Source organism: Chenopodium quinoa, unplaced genomic scaffold (genome assembly GCF_001683475.1).
Source record: "Chenopodium quinoa cultivar QQ74 unplaced genomic scaffold, ASM168347v1, whole genome shotgun sequence".
NCBI classification, from domain to species: domain Eukaryota; kingdom Viridiplantae; phylum Streptophyta; class Magnoliopsida; order Caryophyllales; family Amaranthaceae; genus Chenopodium; species Chenopodium quinoa.
In genome coordinates this window covers 473,037-493,794 of record NW_018742810.1, presented here as the reverse complement: position 1 = coordinate 493,794, position 20,758 = coordinate 473,037, and the positions used below count along the sequence as shown (strand labels likewise).

The following is a 20,758-nucleotide window of genomic DNA, read 5'->3' as shown; positions in this document are numbered from 1 at the left end:
CATGGTTAACCATAAATGGTAGGTATTTGTCATTATTTGTGAGTGATTTCTTCATTGTTGTAGAAAATTTCGACCTCCATTAGTGAAGGATTCTCGAACTTCATTGTTGAGGAGAGATGGGTATGTTATTTGTGGGTTAACGCTGTTAAGCTTCCGTTAGTCCAAAAAGGCGAAAATACCCAATTGAGAAACATACAAGTTTCTCATGTTGAGAAACATTCAAGTTTCTCATGTTGAGAAAGTTGTATTTTCTCATGTTTTTATTCAGGAAAAGGTGGTATCTTATTAGATCTGAACCGTTGTGAATCTCGATATTTCTTTCTTTGTAGCAACTGAAATGACACTTGGTGATTTACGTGGAAATATTAGATGATTTTTTTTTTTTTTTTGGTAAATTTCTCATATCTACCTTGAAATATTATGTGATTTATGTCGGCTTGTGTGTGAGATTACCTACCTTACTGACAATTCGAATGTTAAGAAAAGTGTTCTTAATATATCATAATACATTTCATCGACTAATTAATACATAAGATGAGACTTTTAAAAGTGTTCTTAATATATGATTTGTAATTTGTACTCCGTATAAGGAGTTCTTTATTGTTAAATGCCTTAATGATGTGTTTGTAGTTTTACAAAATTATACTACCTCCGTTTATTTAGCTGACGCATTTCTTTTATCACTCTTGCTAACGCACTATTTTAACGATTAATATTTCTAATTATCGACATTGTAAAACTAAAAAAAAAAAAGAGTAGATATTATTAAAATATACATTGAGACGATTCATACATGATCTCACATGACTATGTTTTATTGTAGCTATAAATCACAAAAGCTAGTCAAAGTATAGTTTGAAAGTCAAACGATGTTTGAAAGTCAAACGATGTCAGCTAAAAAACACGGAGGAAGCACGTGTTTAAAAATTATCATGCGTATTTTTTAGTAATTTTTGTAATAATCATGTTTTGGCTTACTTGTCTTATGGAGTACTAAAATCTGGGCTAATTACCCCCTCCTAATTAAAATAGAAGGTCCAATAACGCTCATAATGATATATTCATGGTTTGAAGGTCATTTGATGATGGCAAGATACTTGTTTTTCCGAAATCTACTAGCTGGACTTACAGACCAAGGAATGTGAGGAATTGCTAGATATCACACTCTTTGTAGGCAATAGTCCTGCTACTTCTGTTAAGGCTTAAAGGTTCAATGCATGCAAACCTGATTCTATATTTTCAATGACGATGGTTTATGCCATTACTTGTAATCGAGTTTATACAACCTGTAACTGTTGGCACGACTGAGGGCTTCAAAAGCCTAGATGTATACCGTATTGTTTAGCTACGAATCTGGGAAGGGAAAACAAAAAGGACTCAATTTGCAATATACACCTCAAGGTAGCTAGCAAGCGACTAGTACACATATTCCGACCTAGAAAGGGAGACAGCCAAGTTTCTCTTGGTTGGATCCCCCATAGTAAGCTCAATTTTCTCATGTAGGTTCATGTAGATGGCACAGAATAACAAAACTATCTTGAAAAAGCTCCAACTCTCAAGGTTGTGATGGACAAGGGGAAGTTGGAGGCTTGAAATCTGGATACTGCAACAAGAAAAGGGTGAAAATCAAAACTAGTTCAGCAATTTCTCAAAGAAGAAGAAAGAAAAGGAGAGATAATTACTGCAGCGTATGGCGAAAGCGGCCTTGGATGTGATACTGTATTAACTTCGTTCTGGGGTGTGGAGTTGATTTCTGGGGCAGGTGCTTCTGCTACTGGTTCAACGGCAGGCTGTGCAGTTACTTCTGCTACTGGTTCAACGGCAGGTTGTGCAGTTGCTTCTGCTACTGGTTCAACGGCAGGTTGTGCAGGTGCTTCTGCTTGTGGCTCAGGGACAGATTCAGCTTTCTGGAAGCTGTTTTCAGCAACAGCAGCTTCAGGGGCTGCCTCTGCAGGTGCTGGAAGAGACTTGCTATTCATGCTTATTGGTAGAAGGGCGGTTCCTATTTGCTGCAATCAATATTGGAAATTGAGACGATAACATCAGAGAACTTGACGTATCAATTAAAAAAGCTTAAATCTGCTAAAACCCCCATTCATATTGGAATAAATGTATTATTGAATATCGATGACTTACCTTTATATCTGAAACGAGCTCATTGGGAGCAACCTTGGTGGTCAGGAATTCATCTACTTGTTTCAATGTTTGTTTTCTATCCTGTCAGGAGAAACCAGAATAACATAAGTAAAATCAAATTTGTTAGATACTCGTACTGTAGTTAAGTAGAGGATGCTAATTCTACCAATGCAATTATTCAGATTTTCAAAAAAAAATCATATAAACGATAGAAGGCATTGATTGGGGCCAAATGGGTATCCAATGGATCAATGATCAATTTTTTTCAGACATGAACTGTCATTTGTTTCCAATGTTAAATGCTTCAAGCTTGAATAACATAGGCTATGTTCTTTTCACCTTAAGAAATTAAGTTTCAGTAATATCAGTTACAACAAAGCTAAGTTCAAGTCACAACTAAAATCAGTACGCATTAGTTCCAATGTATTCGGATAAAGGTGAAAGAACGAACACTTAATAATGTTCACGATAGTGTTATATGCCTAAAATGTCCAATAGAAACGACTTACCTCTGCAAATAAAAGCTTCTTGCTAAGCAGCTGAACTATTGCTGCAGAGCCTAGTAGTTGGAGAACAGTTTCCATCTGAAAAGGAAAACCAAAGATGATGAATTACTTAAAATAAGATTGCAAGTCTCTATTCTTGAAGTGAATATAAAGATTTAACCTCTGTAAAAGCCAACAAACCCAATCCAGCAGCTGCTGCTGCGCCAATCCCTAGTACTGGTAATGTATCAGCGCTCTCCTGCATTTTAGAAACCCCTTGAAATTGTAAAAATGCAAAAAAGGCTAACATAAAGAAGTTCTAAGCAGAAAAAGAAGGTTAAATACAAGTTGGGTCATTCGGCTAAAAAATACTCCCTGTGTCCTATAATTTTCTTCACAGTTCGGCTTCCTGATCAAAGTTCTTCCATCAACTTTGATGGAATTGTTTAGAATATATTATTTCACATCATGTGGATAGATTTATCTTGAAGAGTGAATACAGTGAATAGAAAAGGTGAAGAATTCAAGAAACCAAGGACTGAAGGAAGTATGCATTAACTAAAAAAGTTTGGCCCCAATGTTTGGAGCTTCAAAGCAAAGCAATTTCCTGAAAAATAGTAAATCAAATAGCCATATCTAGCTCGAAGTACTGTTTCCTTTGAATCTTAAGCAGCAAAAAGATATACATTCATAGAAGAGCCAAGAAACATACATCAAACGCACCACCAAATGCTTCCGTCAAACCACTAAAATCAAGGCTGAAAGTTTTCTTTGGTACAAGCCAAGGGAGACTGCTATTCTGCAATGCAGCAATTCATCTCATTAATCCAATAAGTGAGTATTGATGCAGCAATTCATCTCATTAATCCAATAAGTGAGTATTGAAGTATCGACGTTTAAACTCAAAAGACAAAAGAAATACTGTATAACATTTGAAAATTGGAAGAAGTAACAGCAGGACAGACCATCCATCCGCGAGGTCCCTCTGCTCCATCTTTGATAGCGTAAGCGGATTTGAACCCATTTGCAGTCACCAACTCTGCTACTAATTCAGAGTTTCCATCGAATCTGACAGAATCACATAAAGAAAACAATGGTATTAACAATCAGAATTCTGTTCATGAGATCATCGTCATATAATATCCAAATTTGGACAGTTCAGAAGATTTCTGTAGAAAATGGTAACAATGTACAAGTAGTAGACAGCTGTTGCAGATTAGACAGCATTAACAAAACACAGTCTCTCCGTAATTGTGAGGCCTGAGGGTAATGCTATGTACAATGTATGTCTTCCCCCAACCCCACCCCGCCTAAGCCAGGACACTACGGTATATTTAGAAGTATTAAGATAATGTTGATGTTATACATCATAAAACATCAGTCGGAACAATATCTTTATTATCATAAGGGTTAGGTTGCTTACATCCTACCACCCGTTTCCCTATCAAGGGTGCTGTCAATCCTTCAACGTATCGAGATAATGTTGATTTTGATATGGACAAGTTAACAATGTATATAAATGGCCCTAGAATCTATAATCAAACTCATCAAACAATGTATCACACACACTCAAACTGATCTGCATACAATAAATTCTAACACAGGCTGAAATCGAAAAACACTTCAACCAATTATTAACAGAAAGTCAGAAATGATTAGATTAGCTTTGTAAGGATACAAGGAAATTCAAACCAAATCAAAAATATAGAAAGAAAACTAAAATAAAAAAAATAAAAATAAAAAATTGAGCTAAGGGTTCTCACTTGTCTAGGATATACAAAGTAGTATTCTCAGGATCCTTAAACTTCAAAGACAACTTTTGCAAGAACCCAGGCTTATCTTCACCTCTATACACAATCGAAACCGCCTTCTTCTTCAATCCTCGAATATCGGGGCTACCAACTTCCCTCAACTCCTTTAAGGATCTAATATCAAGAAGCTGAGCATTAGGCTCATCAGCCAACTTAGCATATGCAGTTTTAGCAGACTGAACACCAAATGGCTTAGGTTTACCCCCAAAAACTTGAGATAAAACCAAGGGAACAGCAATTACAGCAACCCCACCAGCTATAATTAGTGGGTTTTGAACAATTGTTTCAACAACACTTCCTGCATCAAATTCAGCCCCAGGATCTGCATTTACTGATTGTTCTAATGCTTCTTCATATGTCAGAGCACCAGCAAATTTAGCACTGAATGCAGAAGAAGCTAAAAGCACTAAACTTCCATGAATTTTTCTTGCAAAATCTTCTGCAAAATTTGGTGGGTTGATTGAAATTTGTGGGAATTTAATAGAGGGAAGTGTTGGAATTTGTGAATTTTTTCTGGGTTTTCCTCTTTGATCATGAACAACACAAATTGGCTTCAATCCTACTACATTGAGGGCCTCCATTGCATAATTTTTCCCAGGAAATTTCTGAGGCTCTCAATTATATTCCAATCTTTGTTTTTTTTTTTTTTTTTGGTTTTTTGTTTTTTGTAAAAATATTGAAGAATATTTAATTCACTATGAAAGATACTTGTAAAAGTTATGAAGCTATCTTTGTTACAAGTTGTAAGCTAAGCCAAAAGAATTGGCTTCACAGAATGCAAAGTGTTTTTGGCTGGGGTGGAAGGTGATGACATGGAAGCAAGATCATTGGTTGTCCACCAGATGGTTGACACGTGGCATGAAAGGATGAGATGTTGCTGATTGTCTAGAATGCACGATGTCAGATGATATCATGTTAAATATGATTGTGTGGATAACATTTTAGATGGTTTTACGAAGAATAAGTTAGAATTTCTGGGAAAATACTAGAGCTTAAGCTTAATAATACAGTACCAGAGTTACATGGGAGTACAGGCAGAAAGATCCGAAACAACCATCTGTTTTGTACTACGGAGGTAATTTTCCAAATTTTTTGTACTACAACTCTACGAGTACTACCCCGCTTTTTATTTTCATCATCGACAATAATCTAATCTGGTATATTTGATGAAAATGACCCTAACTTAATGCAAATCTATAAATCATATATCAATATACTCCGTATAAAATTAAATAATAGAAGCAAATTATTGCAATGAAGTTAATCGTATTTTTCTTCATAATTAAAAAATGTATATAAAAAAAAAAAGTAAAATTGTACCGTACTACATACAAGCTGTTTGTTCTGTTTCAAGCAAAAAGGGAAAAATTTACTAAAACAATATTAAATATTAGGGAAGAAAATTTTGCTAATGATTTATTTTTCAAAATACGTAGTAACATTATAAATTTAAGTGTTTTAAGCATTGCATTTAGCCAAGTTCCTAAGATAAACTAACCTAGAGTATCTATTATGCATTTATGCATCAAGGCACACCTAGCAATAGATGCACCCACTCATATTTAACAACTAATTAAATGCTCCATATATGATCATGTGAGCTATTTTAAGGTGAGATTGTGCACTTTATTCATGAGGTATAAACGAAATTTCTTTTAAGCTTGTTTTGTTTGAGTAAAGATAGTTCACTGATAACTGATACAACAGTGATTTGAATGCAAGCTCATCATAACACTAAGTTCACAAATGTCAAGTGTACAAAGAATAGAACTTAGCAAATCATGCCATAATTAACTTAGATATACTTCGTACAATCGAACCAACCTTTTTCTACTCTTTATATCCAACTCTGTAAACTTTTCAGTGAGCTTGAGTCAAGCCTGTTACATCCTAGAACAGCTTAACAAGCAAAGCTATTACTAGGCTAATACACTAGTCTATCCTAGATAGATAAGACAGTAACTTCAGGTAAAACGCTGGGTTGGGTTAGAAGTGTGCTTAAAGAAGATCAAAGAAATAATCTAGTCCTTGGCCTATTTCCCAGATTGAGATGCCAGCCCCCCATGAACGTGCTTCCTTTAGTCGCTCTGCTATTGACATCAAAGTAGGATAGAAGACTGCATGTTCGTGATGTTGATCATCAGAATACACGAAGAAATGCTCCGCAAAGTCCTTTTGCCACCTCATGGTGGGTTTGTATTGGTCCACTAAAGAGAGATAGTCCCTGCCGGTAATTGCTCGAGCACCACCACCTATAGATTGAGACAGCCGTCAAAAGGGTCTTAAGCTCTAAAAGAAACTAATACACCATAATGTACTCAGTACTCAAAAATATGCCAAGCTAAATTAGGGCACTTCTTCCACAAAATTGCTTGTTCTACAACTTGTCCCAAACACTCCCTCAAAACCAGTATTCGTACTTGGAGGAAAGACAATAGGTAAGCTAAGCCTTTTCAAGCAAATTCAAATTAGCTAATCAAGAGGTATACAAAATAAGGACTGCATCAAGAATATGATGCTTCCACTATTTGTATAGCTGAAAAAGCAAGTACAGGACCCCTTTCTAAGACCGTCCAAGTCAGTACATTCATCATTCCTAGTATATTCCTCAGTAAAATGTAACACTAACTTATGATTTGCTCATTGAATGCATTCAAAAGAAGAGAAGATAAAGAAACAGCATACCTTCAGCTACTACATAATCGTTCCCATAGAAATTGATTCCAACAAATATCTTGTTTGCAAGGCTCTTTCCACCTTCACCAACGAGGAGTTTTATCGTGGAGTGAACCCAAGTCAGTGGTGCATTAGGACCAGGACTATAAGAACTTGAGTAGTCATATGTCATTAGTGAGAAACCATCTACAGAGTCACTGAGGGTCCGCAAATCCTCTGGTCCAAAATCATGAGCTTGAAGCTTCTCAGACTCTGAATATGGAGGACCAATGACATACACTAGCTGCAGTGGCTGACCATTCCTTTGTGACCTGACATTATGCAGGGAATCTCCAAGTTGCTTTACGAATTGTAGTGCCTGCAAATCCCAAAGCAAAACTAAGAACATCACACAATCTATGGCATTTTAGTGACCTCGTTTTCATTCATGCACTGTAACAAATTTGCTGGAAAACCTAACTTGTGCTTCTTGTGTGATAGAGTTAGATTGTCTTTAACTCCTAAGAAATAAATCAAAAGATTGAATGGGTAAGATTTAAGAATAATATAGATGAAGAAGCAAAGCACTGGCATATCTTGTACAATAAGAATCTAAAATGCCCACCCCTACCACCCTGCTTTCAACGTGGAAGAATTCATAAAATAGTAACAGTCAATAACTCGGTCATATTCAACAGAATACAGTCCCTGAATTCTGTAAACCCACAAATTCATGCAACAACAGTGGTGCAGCATCCCCATCAATCCCAAGAACCTAGTGAGTAATTTTCCATTTAAGAGCACTTATGTGTCCAAGGAACAAAGGTGAAGGGTCTAAATATAGAATACTTTTTAAAAGTTGTAGGCATTGCTCAGGCATAATTAAACATGAGCAGTTCTTCCAAGGAATTAAAAAAGGAAGTCACTAATAGCACGATTGAAATAGATTAAACAGTTGATCTCTAATTAGATGGTATAGAGAACATAAGTCCTATATTACCAATTTTCGCAAAGAAGCATCATGGAGAACACCATGAGCAGCCCATCTTGACCAAGATTCTAGGACAATCCCATCATAGCCTATATCCCTGTGCAAAAAAGTATGTAAACAAACGGTGAGATATGACGATGCACCAAAAAACTGTTATAGTGCACAACATTAACACAACCATCAGCATCCAAATTCCTGTACTCATTTTGACTTTCTTCCAAACCAAAAACCTAAGCTGAAAATTATATCTTAGAAAGAACAAAATTCAGAATAATATGCTTACTTGCACTCTGTTATAAGCAGGTCAATAGCTTTGTCCCTTTGTTTCTTGCTTCTGAGCAGGTCCTTTGGCACTGCTTCAAGGACTACTCTTGGTAAAATCTACACATCAAAAATCAAAGTTCATTCAAGAAAACAGATCATCCTATTAACTTAGACATTCCACAAAGAATAAATAAGTGGAAAGAGAATCTACTCACAAAGAATAAATAGTATAAATGTATTTTTCAAATTCATTATAGTTGCTATATGCACTTAATTATTAATCCTGATACTAAAAAGTATGCTGAATGGCAAAGATGAAGTGACATGCAGAAAGAAATTTGAATTCATGACTGCAATATGAAATTTTCATCTAAGTACAATAAGCTGGCCTGTTACCTGAGCATTTCCTCTCAGTCTCAGCTCAGACATCCATCCTGTATCAGCATTGTGTCTTCCCTCGAGAACTAATTTTGTCCCTTGACTGACCACATGTAAATTACAGTTAAAAAAGGGGGGGGGGGGGAAGGTTTAAATACATGTAGAAACATTGGCAACAGGAAGACAATAAACAAATCCTCTCTTCCCCTTTCTCTTCATCTCTCACACACACAAAAGAGGAAAGAAATGCAGATAAAAACAAATAGATTGATTTGTGTTGCACCCAAGGGGACAAAAGTATAAAGAAGAGGAAATAATATAAGAGCACAGCAATTGTCATCTACTGAGTATATGAGCTCGCTTGCAAATTGCGAAATGTGTTCACCACAGTCCACAGCATACCTCTTAAGATCGTACCATACAGGAGATAGATGTGTAAACTTGGGGCAGAACCTTTTTGCTAGATCATAACCAGCCGAGTTCCTGCACCGTTTAATTAGGTTGGAACTATAAGTATTGGACCCTGTTTTAGCAAAAATAAAGCAACAGAGAAATGCTTGATTGAAACCTAAAAGGAAAAAAAGCAATAAGCAATCAAGGCTAACTCAATCACCAATATAAGGTTTATTAGGATACTAATGAGCTATTATCATCCAATTGCAAAGTTTAAACTTTAGTCCTACATTTGTTAGAGAGATGCTAGATTTGTTGCTTAGACAGGTTCCAAACCCCATTCTCCGCGGAATATAGCGTTCTCCCAGGCAATCACACCAAAGCTAATCCGAAAAACAAGTACTTAAGTTCACCTCTTTTCGGCTCATTGAGCTAGCTTTCGGAATTAGCTCGGCCAAATAAAAAAAATGCCCAAGCACAAACACATACAGAGCCATAACTAACCCAATAATGCAAATAGTCCCAAGGTCTTTCTAGAATTCTAGTGTCCTAAATTATGCCATCCTATAACCAAGCAAAACCCTAAATTACCACCCTCCCTCTGCCCGGAAATAAATAAATAAATAAATAAACAAATTAAGAACAAGAAAATTGCATGAACGAAAAAATTGGAGAGAGAAAAGTAAATTACCAAGGCGTAATGTAAGCTAATACAGGATTGGTGAAATGCCGTTGAGTAACATTTTCAGAAACCCTAGAATTCTCCTGCATTGCTTAAAATTACTCCAAACAATCAATGAAAACTCAAACTCAAACAAATCAAAGAAACCATCAACAAAATTATACAGAATAGAAATTTTACAGTGAGGATCTCCTGGAAAGTGACATCTTCTTTGACGAGACCTCGTTGATGCGCAAATGAAGGAGGAAGAGAAGGGTGGTTAATACGGCGGTACAAGAATGCGGATATGGCGGAAGATACGACGAAGACGACGGCGATGATGGCGAGGAAATGGTGGTTGTTGCTGCCATGGAAGTTGTTGGGATCGGATTTTGGGGGTTTAGGTTGCCGAGTTGACGAGTCGACTCGGTTGCGACGGCGAGTTGCGTCGGATTTTGGTTGTTTCTTTGTCATTGGAAATTGATGTCCTCGTCGGAGAAGATGATGAGATCAGTTGCAGGGGTTTAAGAACTTTTGTCAATACAGTGTAAACGACGTCGTTGCAGGCACTACTCTAGTGCGACTGTGAGTAGTATTAAGCCATGCTTACATTTTAGTCGGTAACGCTCGTATTTTAATATGAATGTAAAATCAACCATCACCGTTAAAATCTACTAACCAGTGTAATAAATACCACTAACTACTACTAAGAGGCGAGGAAAGGAGTACGAGGAGTGGAGGAACTATATCGGAAAACAGTAAAGGCAAGGGAATCACTAAAAACCATGTAATTTATTATTATTATTATTTATTTTGTGTTTGACGCAGATACGCTCGAATTCCTAAGACAGAAACGCTCGGAACATTCAAATCTGCCTAAGGAATTTGAAATTTTTAGGCACTCGTTTGTATTTATCTGCTAAATTTGTAAAATTCAACATTGTTAAATGCGACATGTTATTCGCCTTGCGTAATAATTTCCCAAATTACCTAAATTTATATGAGTTGATCTCTACCCTTATTATGGTAAATAGAAGTATATAGAAGCAAATTTAGAAGTGAGTTCCCTCTAGGCTCTCTCTTTAGAAGGGTTTTTTTTTTTTTTTTTTTTCCCTCTAGGTTTTTTCCCTTGGAAGGGTTTTTTTAGCTCCTATTGCTAGAATTTTCAATTTTTTTTTTTTTTGAAGGTTTTCCTTCTCATTTTTCCCTTTTCTCTCCATCTCTACCATTTCTTTTCCTCTTGGTCTTAGTTGTGAATCTTTGTAGGCTTTTACTGGTGGTAAGCCCAAAAAACCTTTTATTTGCTTTCAATAAATAGATTTTTCTCTTGAATTTATTTTCTTTTTATGTTTGTATGGCGAGATTTGAAGATTTATGGTTTCATAATCTCTACAAGAATCTAGAGGACCACATGAGTATTTTCACTCAAACGATTACACATCAATGGATTTCAAGCCAAATTAGTGCGAACTCACAGATTGTATTGCTTCAAATGAAGTTTTTTATTAAGGCGATTGTTGATCAAATCTACGATGTATTTAGATGTACTTGTGTTGGAATTCGCGGTTTCTTAAGAATTATATGTAACTGCCGTTTAACTATATTTTATTAATGAAATCCCTTTCTTCTTGTAAAAAAAAAAAAAAAAAAAAAAAAAAAAAAAAAAAAAAAAAAAAAAAAAAAAAAAAAAAAAAGTATAGAACGGGGCCTTAGCTTTAACAGTTTGACTTAATCAAGTGCTTAACAAGTTACTCTGTAACAAAGATAACCTTGTTTACTCTCCTAATCGTATCGGCTCAACCAATAAGTTCCATCCTAAATTACAGACAGATAAAACCTTATCCACACACATTAACACCATAACAATGGTGGTCCAAACATGGAAAACCCGCCTAAAATTCCCGCTTAACTCTCATTTCTTCACACACCATCTTCAATTTCTCCAATGGAAAAACTTGCTGCCATTACTACTACTTCTAATACCTTCACTTCCCCTGTTCTTCAAACCCCTTCTTCCTTCTGGAAGCTTCCCAGAATCAATTCTTATAATTTACAGCTTCCCCTTGTTTCTGATTACTTTGATGATCCTGGGAAGATTAATTCGATTACTTTAGTCAATCAATTGCATGCCCAGGTGATTAAATTGCCCCAAATGGGGCATTCCGATGAAATTTCCCAGGTATTGATTACTTCTTACTTGAAATTTCAAGATTTTGAGTCTGCTTTGATGGTTTTCTTTCGGGGTTTTGGGAGGAATTTTGTGGTTTGGAAGTCGTTTTTGGAGGAATTTAAGAGTTTTGGAGGAAACCCAGTTGAGATTCTTGAGGGTTTTTGTGAATTGCATGGAAAAGGAGTGGAATTTGATAGTAAAATTCTTACTGTTGTGTTGAAAATTTGTGCAATTTTGATGAGTAAATGGTTAGGTGTTGAAATTCATGCTTCTTTGATTAAGAGGGGTTTTGATACGGATGTTTATTTGAAGTCTGCATTGATGAATTTTTATGGGAGGTGTTGGGGCACAGGTTATGCAGATAAAGTGTTCGATGAAATGCCTGAACGAGGAGTCGCGCTGTGGAATGAAGCCATGGTAGCGGCTATTCAGAATGAGAATTATATGAAGGCGCTGCAATACTTTCAGGAAATGCAGTTTATGTCTGTGAAAGCTGATAATTTTACTATTGGTAAAGCTTTACAAGCTTGTGCCAAAGGAAGAACTATTGATGAGGGGAGGCAGATTCATGGGTATATGTTTAGAAATTATATGGAAAAGGATTTAGCAATATGCAATTCTTTGATCAACATGTATGCAAAAAATAACAAGGTAGAACTAGCTAGGAAAGTTTTCGATTCTATGGATAACTACAGTTTATCATCATGGAACACGATGATATCTGCTTATGCTTCGGTTGGTTCTTTTGATGATGCAATGGAGCTATTCCATAGGATGGAGTTCCACAATGTGGAACCAGACATAGTAACATGGAATTCCCTCTTGTCTAGTCATTTACAACATGGGTTATACCATCAAGTTTTGAACATTCTACGCAACATGTTGGTGGCAAAATTACAGCCAAATTCGAGCTCCATCACCCCTGCAATTCAAGCAATTAACGAATTGAATTGGATCAAATTAGGGAAGGAAATGCATTGCTACGTTCTTAAAAATGGATTTCATTGTGATTTGTATGTGCAGACAACATTATTGAACATGTACGTCAAGAATGGTGAACTGATTAAAGCTCGAGCATTCTTTGACCTCATGAAGACTTGGAATATTGTTGCCTGGAATTCTTTAATATCTGGTTATTCCTCAAACGGTCTATTTGATGATGCTGTGAGGTTGCTGAACCAGATGGAAGAGGAAGATATAAATCCAGATATAATGACATTGAACTCTCTACTTTCTGGATATTCGTTGAATGGCCGTATAGAGGATGCATTAGCTGTGGTAGAGAAAATGGAGATTTTGGGAATGGAACCTAATGTTGTTTCATGGACTGCTCTTATATCAGGATGTTCACAAAATGGAAAATATAAAGATTCATTAAGTTTTTTCAAAAAAATGGTGGAAGAAGGTATAAACCCTAATGCTTCCACTATATCTAGCTTACTTCAAGCTTCTGCAGGTATGTCTTGCCTACAAAAAGGTAAAGAGATCCATAGTTGGTGCTTAAGAAACAGGTTTGATGAAGATGTGTTAGTGGCCACAGCTCTTATGCAGATGTACATTAAATCAGGAAGTCTGCAGAGTGCCTCTGAGATTTTCCGGTGGATGAAAAACAAGACAATTGCTACTTGGAATTGCATGATTATGGGGTATGCAGCTTACAACCATGGAGAAGAGGGGATTATGCTTTTCAAGGAAATGCGTGATCTAGGAATTCATCCTGATGCCATAACTTTTACTGCTCTCCTATCATGCTGCAAGAATTCAGGTTTACTTGATGAGGGCTGGAAATATTTTGATAGTATGAAGGCTGAATACTGCATAGTGCCTACAATTGAGCATTACTCGTGCATGGTTGATCTTCTAGGAAGAGCTGGATATCTTGATGAAGCGTGGGATTTCATCAAAACAATGCCTGTTGAACCAGATGCTTCTGTTTGGGGTTCGCTACTTCAATCCTGCCGAGTCCATAACAACTTGAAACTTGGGAAAATTGCAGCCAAAAACCTCTTTGAACTAGAACCAAAAAATTCTGCTAATTATGTTATACTGATGAACTTATATACAATTTCAAGCAGATGGGAAGATGTGGATCGTGTGAGAGAAGAGATGACTGCTCAAGGACTGAAAATTCAATTTGGGTGGAGTTGGATAGAAATTTACCGTAAGGTTCATATTTTCAGCGAAGAAAAACCTCATCCAGATACAGGAAATATATACTTTGAGTTGTATCATCTGATCTCTGAGATGAAGAAAGCAGGTTATATCCCGGATATCAAATCAGTGTACCAAGATATTGATGATGCTGATAAAGAAAAAGTACTGCTATCTCATACTGAAAAATTAGCCATAACCTATGGGTTGTTGAAGATGAAGGATGGTTCACCAATCAGGGTGATTAAGAGCACTAGAATGTGTTCTGACTGTCACACCGCTGCAAAATTCATCTCTGTGTTAAGAAAACGTGAGATTATCCTTAAAGATGGTGTTCGGTTTCATCATTTCCAGGAAGGAAGATGTTCTTGCAATGACCATTGGTAGCAAGGGCTCTAACTTGTTCTTAATTAGGATGTATATGACTGGATTATAGACATAGTGAACACACATTTTTTGTTTCAAAGCTACGAGTCATTTGCTCTGTTCAGACTTTAATACATGGTTTAGTTAGCAAATTTGAGAAAATATCATGCATCTAGGTTCCTCCTCTATATTCTTACAGATGGGTGTATAACTGTATTAATTATGTACCAAATATTCTTAAGCAGTTAAGCACATGTGTACTTTTAGGTACAAGTGTGTTTCTTTAATCCAAGTCTGATGAAAATTATTGTGTTAGTTGATGCAAGCTTTTCTCCCTCTCTTTCTTTTGCTTATTTTCTCATTTCAGGAGGTTCGATTGAGCAAAAGCGCTAAGAAAATGGATGAAATTGTATCTAATGCATGGTACAACCGGTTTATCAATCATTTTTTGGATCAAATCGGTTGTCACGATTTTCTTTTTGCTGCACTTCTATATAATTGTTTACTACCCCTTCTTTCTCCTTTGATTTTCCCCTTTTCATTCTTATTGTGATTATCACCTTTTTCAAATTGATAAACCTTGAATTAGTCATTTAACAACTAAATTTTAGACTCAAGCATCTCTTCCAATTCACTAAACAAAACACTCTCATTAGTAAATTGGAGATTTGAGCTAGTCAAACCTCTTTCAACCAAACACCCCCAACGAAATTTTTATCTTAACCTTAAGGGTACATTAATTGTAAAATTTACAAAGGACCTCCAAATCGTTAAACATGACCTTAATTGCAATCATGAGATTATCCTCAAGACTAATGGAAAAAAGGACTGGAATTGGCACTCAACGACTCAAGATTCTTATTGTCACACAATATTTGATGATTTGAATTGAAATCTAGCATACAAATACAATGATACAAACACAAGAAAAGACAATGTATATGCAACGTGTGTGAATATAGTAAAAAATAAATAAATAAATTATGTGATAATTTCAACCAAATTTCCACATGTTAAGTAAACATGATAAATGGGACCAATTATAATGTCTCCATACTTCACCCCTTATCTTTTTTGCCTGGCAACTGGCGTATGTTGGATGTTTGGCTCAGTCTTGAAAAATTGATCGTGTGACCTACCATTGTTGAAGATTTCAAGTGCTTCTTACAGAAAAAGGTCATGAAGATATCACGACTTAATCTAATTTGGCTCATTGTTTACCCAAAAATATTCACTTCAACTATATTGTGTAAACATAATCCTAGTCTCCTAAGAGAGTTGGCGAACTTGTTTATATCAATATACTTTTCTTTAGACTAAAAAAGAAGAAAACACGATTAAAAGTTAGTTTAAGTAGGGTCTCAGACTCTGAAACTAAACTTCGGCAATAGAGATTATCTATGTACTCTACATTTCAAGATTGCGAGTGTAACAATAATTTAGCTGTAAAAAAGTGAATGTACTACCTTAGAGTTTTGTACTACAATAGCATATTGGCACTTGTACCATGTTGAAGATATGCTTCCATGAGATACTTGGTTGGCCATTGTTCATCTCAAGTGGGATTTTCATGGCGTAAAATTAGTGTCACTTTTTATTCCAGGTATGCTCGTTTTGGATATACCATTCAATAACTTCCACGTGCCACGTTTTTGTTCCTTTTATCTTTTCTTTTTGGTACACTCGTTCAATTGCTAGAGTATTCACGAAAACAAAGATAGTCCATGGAAATAATATGGAGTATTATTGAAGGGTACTTTTTTAAAATAAAAATCTACTTCATATATCTTATCAAAAATGAGATAAACTGAATTTTTTTGAAAACGGTTCAAAACATAAAGTGGAAAATGACTAACTTATCACATTTTATCTTTCTCCTTAATGAAAATTCACAAGTACCCATTAAATTATTGAATACTCCGTAGGAAAGAAGAGCGGTAGATAAGTTGTTTCGGAAAAAAGTTGTCCCATGTCCTAACATTAAAATCCTTAAGAGCAATGGACTTTAATTCCAGCTGAATAAGGTGCTTTTATATACCGACTTTCTTTAATCTAAACTTACTAGAAAGTTTGCGATAAAATCAAATTCTTACCTTATGCTGTTATTTTATTGCAACTTTCTCGTGCTCGGAAGCTTTAACTTGAGGAAGTAATTTACAGATGCAAACTTAATTACCTTCAAGTAGAAAAGTAACATTCACACTTGCCACTACATACATGATATGTCACTCTTGCAAGAGTGTAGTTCCATACATCAATTATGTACAACTGCAGCACTTGGAATAAACTTACATATACAGCAAAGGTTCATCAAGGATTGCTTTAAATACAAGCTCACATAAAAATTAAGTAATCATGAAGCCTGGGAGGCAACAGCTCCTGCATCCAAAGCACGACAAAAAAAGGATGCAAACAATTGTCCATGACAATCTCCTCGAAGCTTCAAGGAACCAAGCAAGGATCAACGAAATAAAGAGGATCGACTTTCAAGCAACCAAACACGAGATATTTATACTATAAATCGAGTTCCCTGTGCCTGCTAACATGCATTTGCCATCCTCTCTGAGACATCAGCTAATGATTTGAGGTTGCAGTTGATTAAGGCCTCAACAAAGTAGCATGTTTCCTCTTTCGTGTTCCCTTCTGGTACATCGACTACAAATGATTCTATGACTAATGTCCCCATCTTCCCATCGATTATCTCAGGGTGAACTGTAATGATCGAGGAGTAATTCTGCAACAACAAATGAGATGTTCGATTAGCACTTAATCCGCCAATGATAACACAATAATAGGTTAAGTTACTAGTGAGGATATCTTTTTCTCTTTAATCCTTCTAGATGCAGGGGATACACAAAATAAGTCTGACATTAAATTAACAAACATGACTTGGAACATTGCAAGGAAAAAATTATGCCAAAATGTTATGATAATGTATTTACCATTACCACTATTAGCTACAAGTACCTCCTAGCTATCATATGCGTATGTGTTATCTATATCTAAGCATCACTGATACACTCCTTGAAGACTATCGCTATCAACTCAGATAACGAACATTTGCTCATGAGCCAATATCTTTTGTTTCTTTATTTGTGAATCATTGAATTCAATTACTTTTTCCACTAAGACCGCCCTTATTCATGCCCATACTCGACTTTAAATCTTAAATTGGAAGTGGACCACGACGGGGATGAGGCTTCAAGCCTTTTCAATTTTTGTGTTTTTCACTTTTCCTATATGCCATTGTCTTCTTGCTTTAATTGGTCGGTAGAGGAATTTGCAAGAATACTGAGGTAAAATCTTTCTCGAATGTCACTTCAAACTCGAAGAGCATCCAACCACATACACCATATAATTAAAGCAAAATGGCCCAATCAAGCTCCACCTCCAACTACTTTCATTCATCGCTTAACTACATTGACAGGACTAAAGGAAATATGGATAGATGGTTCTAGTACACGTCGAATTCATGAACAACGGTTATTATAGACTTTATACTTGTTTTACTTTAGAGGTCAATTCAAAGAAAATGGATGGTAAATTTGTTCACAACTGACTTTTGGATATATCTTGAATACTTTAGCAAATAACATGATGTGCAAGAAATCCATGAAGATAATAAAGCAGAGCTTTCCAGCATGTCATTGGATAATTTATCAAAAATCTAACATTAATTTGATAAAATTACGAAAAAGAGCCACAATAATCATACCTTGAGCCTGTGATCACCATCAACAATTCGGACGCTGAGAATATGCTCTTCATCATCAAGAAGCTCCAATCTTTCAGTGCTAGTTGTGGCAGGAAGACCTGATCTAACATTCACTTCTCTTACACTTCCGATCTTAAGCTCCCCACTCGCTTTGCACCGGCTTATAAACGGCTTATACTTCTGAGGTTGATCAAATCTCCTGACCAAAGACCATACCTAACAAATACACAAGACATCTCCTGATTAACAAGATGAAACTAGAACCATAACAAACAACAAATCTTGTAACACAATGATGAAAACTCGATCAACTCGAAAATTTCATAGGACTTTTTTATGTGTTAGTACCATAACAAGATTAAAGTTCAATATTTCAGTCTGCTGCCTTGCTAGCTAGTTCCTACTGAACTGATACAATACAGATTTGGTATCAACGTTGTAAATTTTTTTTTGCTAATTCCTCCAAAAGCCAAACGAACTCAAATTTTAGTATATGCAGGAAAATTAATTACAGTTCATGCAGCAGTATATAGCATATAACAGTACATTTCTTGTAGCATTTTATATTTTTATTCCCCTTTGTAGATATACAAAAACATTTGTATACATTCGATGTACAGTTGTACATCGGGTAACTATCGTTGAATTTAGAGTAACTTTTATACTTTTTTGGGTAACTTTTATTAATAAAGCATACATAACTTTTATTTATATCAGGGTAACTTATATATACTTATATAAACTGGGTAACTTTCATTCATTAAAAAGTAACTTTTGATCATTTTAGGGTAACTTCGTAGCGGATGTACAATATTTTATTGTAGATCCAATCTTTTAAAATGTCTGTGATAGAAATAATGTAATATTATGACAACAATATATATACAAACAACTAACTATTCAAAAATCTGACCTAAACAATCGAACTTAACCCTAAAAAACTCCTTCGAATTACTTAAACAACAATCAAATGAGATAACATAAAAGAATAAACAGCATTATAGCATATAACAATCGAAACTTGAAAAAGATTGAATCTTTTAAATATAAATCAACATGAATATAGAAATATAAGTTTCTAACGTACCCACATTTCAGACCTAAAACAACAAACATTACAAAAATCACCCAGAAATTAAATTCACCAATTTTCAGATCAATTAATAAAACCCAGAAATTATATATCATAATAAACCAAATTCATAAAGGAATTAATGAAAATAATGCAAATGAATTCATTTGAAGGGAGAAAAAAAAAATGTCCCTATGTATATTACTTTCCACACTGTAACCTCAATATACATTTTGTTTCCATGCGGTAACCTTGCCGTTATCTTGCCGTTAAAAAATTCCGTAAATGAGGCCCACTCTCCATTTATTAATATTTTTTATCAATTTGCGCGTAAGAAAATATTCCGTTAAAGGTTTTGGGAGCTATATTGGCCCTTTTGGATCCAAATTGAACTCAAATTTCACAAAAAAAGTAACGTAAATGCCTCGTTTTGCGTATTAAAACGTGAACACGTAAATCGAGACATTTTTTAATAAGTAAAACGAGCCATTTAAGTTATTTTTTTTGCCAAATCAGAGCTCGATTTGAACCCTTAAAAACTAAAATAACCCCCAAGACCTTTAATGGAAGGTTTTCCAACGCACAGATAGATAAAAAAAATATTAATAAATGGAGATTGGACCTCAGAGCGTAATTTTTTAACGATGGGATAATAGCAAAGTTACCGTTTGGAAACAAAATGTATATTGGGGTTAGGAAAGTGATATATATTGGGGCACAACATAGAAAAGTGAAATTATAGAAAACCCAAAAAAAAAAAAATGATATAAACTTACAAGGTCAACTGGAGCCTTGATGTGTTGAGTAAGAGCAGAGGAACACTGATTAGCTCCAATTTTGTGAGTATGGTGTCTAGAAATGTATACAGACTCCATTTTATGACAAATTCAGAAGAAAATTAAAAACCCTAGAAATTTATTTACTTTGCTTCTTTTTCTTAGAAATTTGGAATAATATTTGCAAGAAAAATAAAAACAGAGGAGTTTAATTAAAAAAACATGATCATCTTCTTAGTTGAGAGAAGTTTCGTTTATATTCACATGAGTCATTTTCTGACCTTTTAATTATTTTGTGGTTGTTTAGGGTGAGGAAGGAGAAGACTAGGTTGACAAGATGGTGATAATTGACTGTGTAACAGACCAACAATTTTTGTTGATTGTGGGTGGGTTGAACTTGTGGGATCATATTTATACTGTGAGCTACTTCCAAGTTGGTGGTTTTGGCATCTTATTGGTTGTAACTTGGATAATCTTTTTTGTCAGTTTTTAGTGATTGTTCTATGCTTATGGGAACAGGTCAACACTCAGCACTAATTTGCCAAATATGAAGAAAAAAAAAATTAAGAAGAAAAATAAATATAAAAAAATAAAGAGTATATTGTTATTATTACTTTGGGCCTTTGGGGTTGTGGACTTTTGGCAAGGTTGAAGGATCGAATCTCCATAAGTCCACTTTTCCGGCCATTCGACTCTACATGTTGTGTTCCTTCTGTCTTCTTTTGTTTGTCTCG

The 20,758-nt window shown here is 35.3% G+C and overlaps 4 protein-coding genes across 4 annotated transcripts; 1 reads left to right on the top strand and 3 right to left on the bottom strand.

Annotated features, from left to right (window-relative positions):
• Positions 1-1,234: 1,234 nt before the first annotated feature.
• LOC110725166 (rhodanese-like domain-containing protein 4, chloroplastic) lies at positions 1,235-5,427 on the bottom strand. Its single transcript, XM_021904643.1, has 8 exons — positions 4,385-5,427; positions 3,587-3,689; positions 3,334-3,420; positions 2,803-2,880; positions 2,646-2,720; positions 2,137-2,217; positions 1,683-2,009; positions 1,235-1,603 (listed from the first exon to the last, which is right to left on the bottom strand). Exons 1-8 carry the CDS (start codon positions 5,011-5,013, stop codon positions 1,556-1,558), a joined length of 1,428 nt encoding a protein of 475 aa, XP_021760335.1. The 5' UTR covers positions 5,014-5,427; the 3' UTR covers positions 1,235-1,555.
• A 714-nt stretch (positions 5,428-6,141) lies between these two features.
• LOC110725167 (chitinase domain-containing protein 1-like) lies at positions 6,142-10,445 on the bottom strand. The gene is made up of 8 exons (XM_021904644.1): positions 9,976-10,445; positions 9,805-9,878; positions 9,123-9,203; positions 8,739-8,823; positions 8,362-8,459; positions 8,088-8,175; positions 7,118-7,466; positions 6,142-6,684 (listed from the first exon to the last, which is right to left on the bottom strand). Exons 1-8 carry the CDS (start codon positions 10,246-10,248, stop codon positions 6,431-6,433), a joined length of 1,302 nt encoding a protein of 433 aa, XP_021760336.1. The 5' UTR covers positions 10,249-10,445; the 3' UTR covers positions 6,142-6,430.
• A 477-nt stretch (positions 10,446-10,922) lies between these two features.
• LOC110725165 (pentatricopeptide repeat-containing protein At4g01030, mitochondrial-like) lies at positions 10,923-14,561 on the top strand. The gene has a single exon (XM_021904642.1). The coding sequence runs from the start codon at positions 11,720-11,722 to the stop codon at positions 14,480-14,482; it is 2,763 nt and encodes a 920-aa protein (XP_021760334.1). The 5' UTR covers positions 10,923-11,719; the 3' UTR covers positions 14,483-14,561.
• A 1,976-nt stretch (positions 14,562-16,537) lies between these two features.
• On the bottom strand, positions 16,538-20,398 carry LOC110725164 (abscisic acid receptor PYL9-like). Its single transcript, XM_021904641.1, has 3 exons — positions 20,025-20,398; positions 18,177-18,392; positions 16,538-17,195 (listed from the first exon to the last, which is right to left on the bottom strand). The coding sequence occupies exons 1-3, from the start codon at positions 20,121-20,123 to the stop codon at positions 17,001-17,003; spliced, it is 510 nt and encodes a 169-aa protein (XP_021760333.1). The 5' UTR covers positions 20,124-20,398; the 3' UTR covers positions 16,538-17,000.
• Between the last annotated feature and the right edge of the window lie 360 nt (positions 20,399-20,758).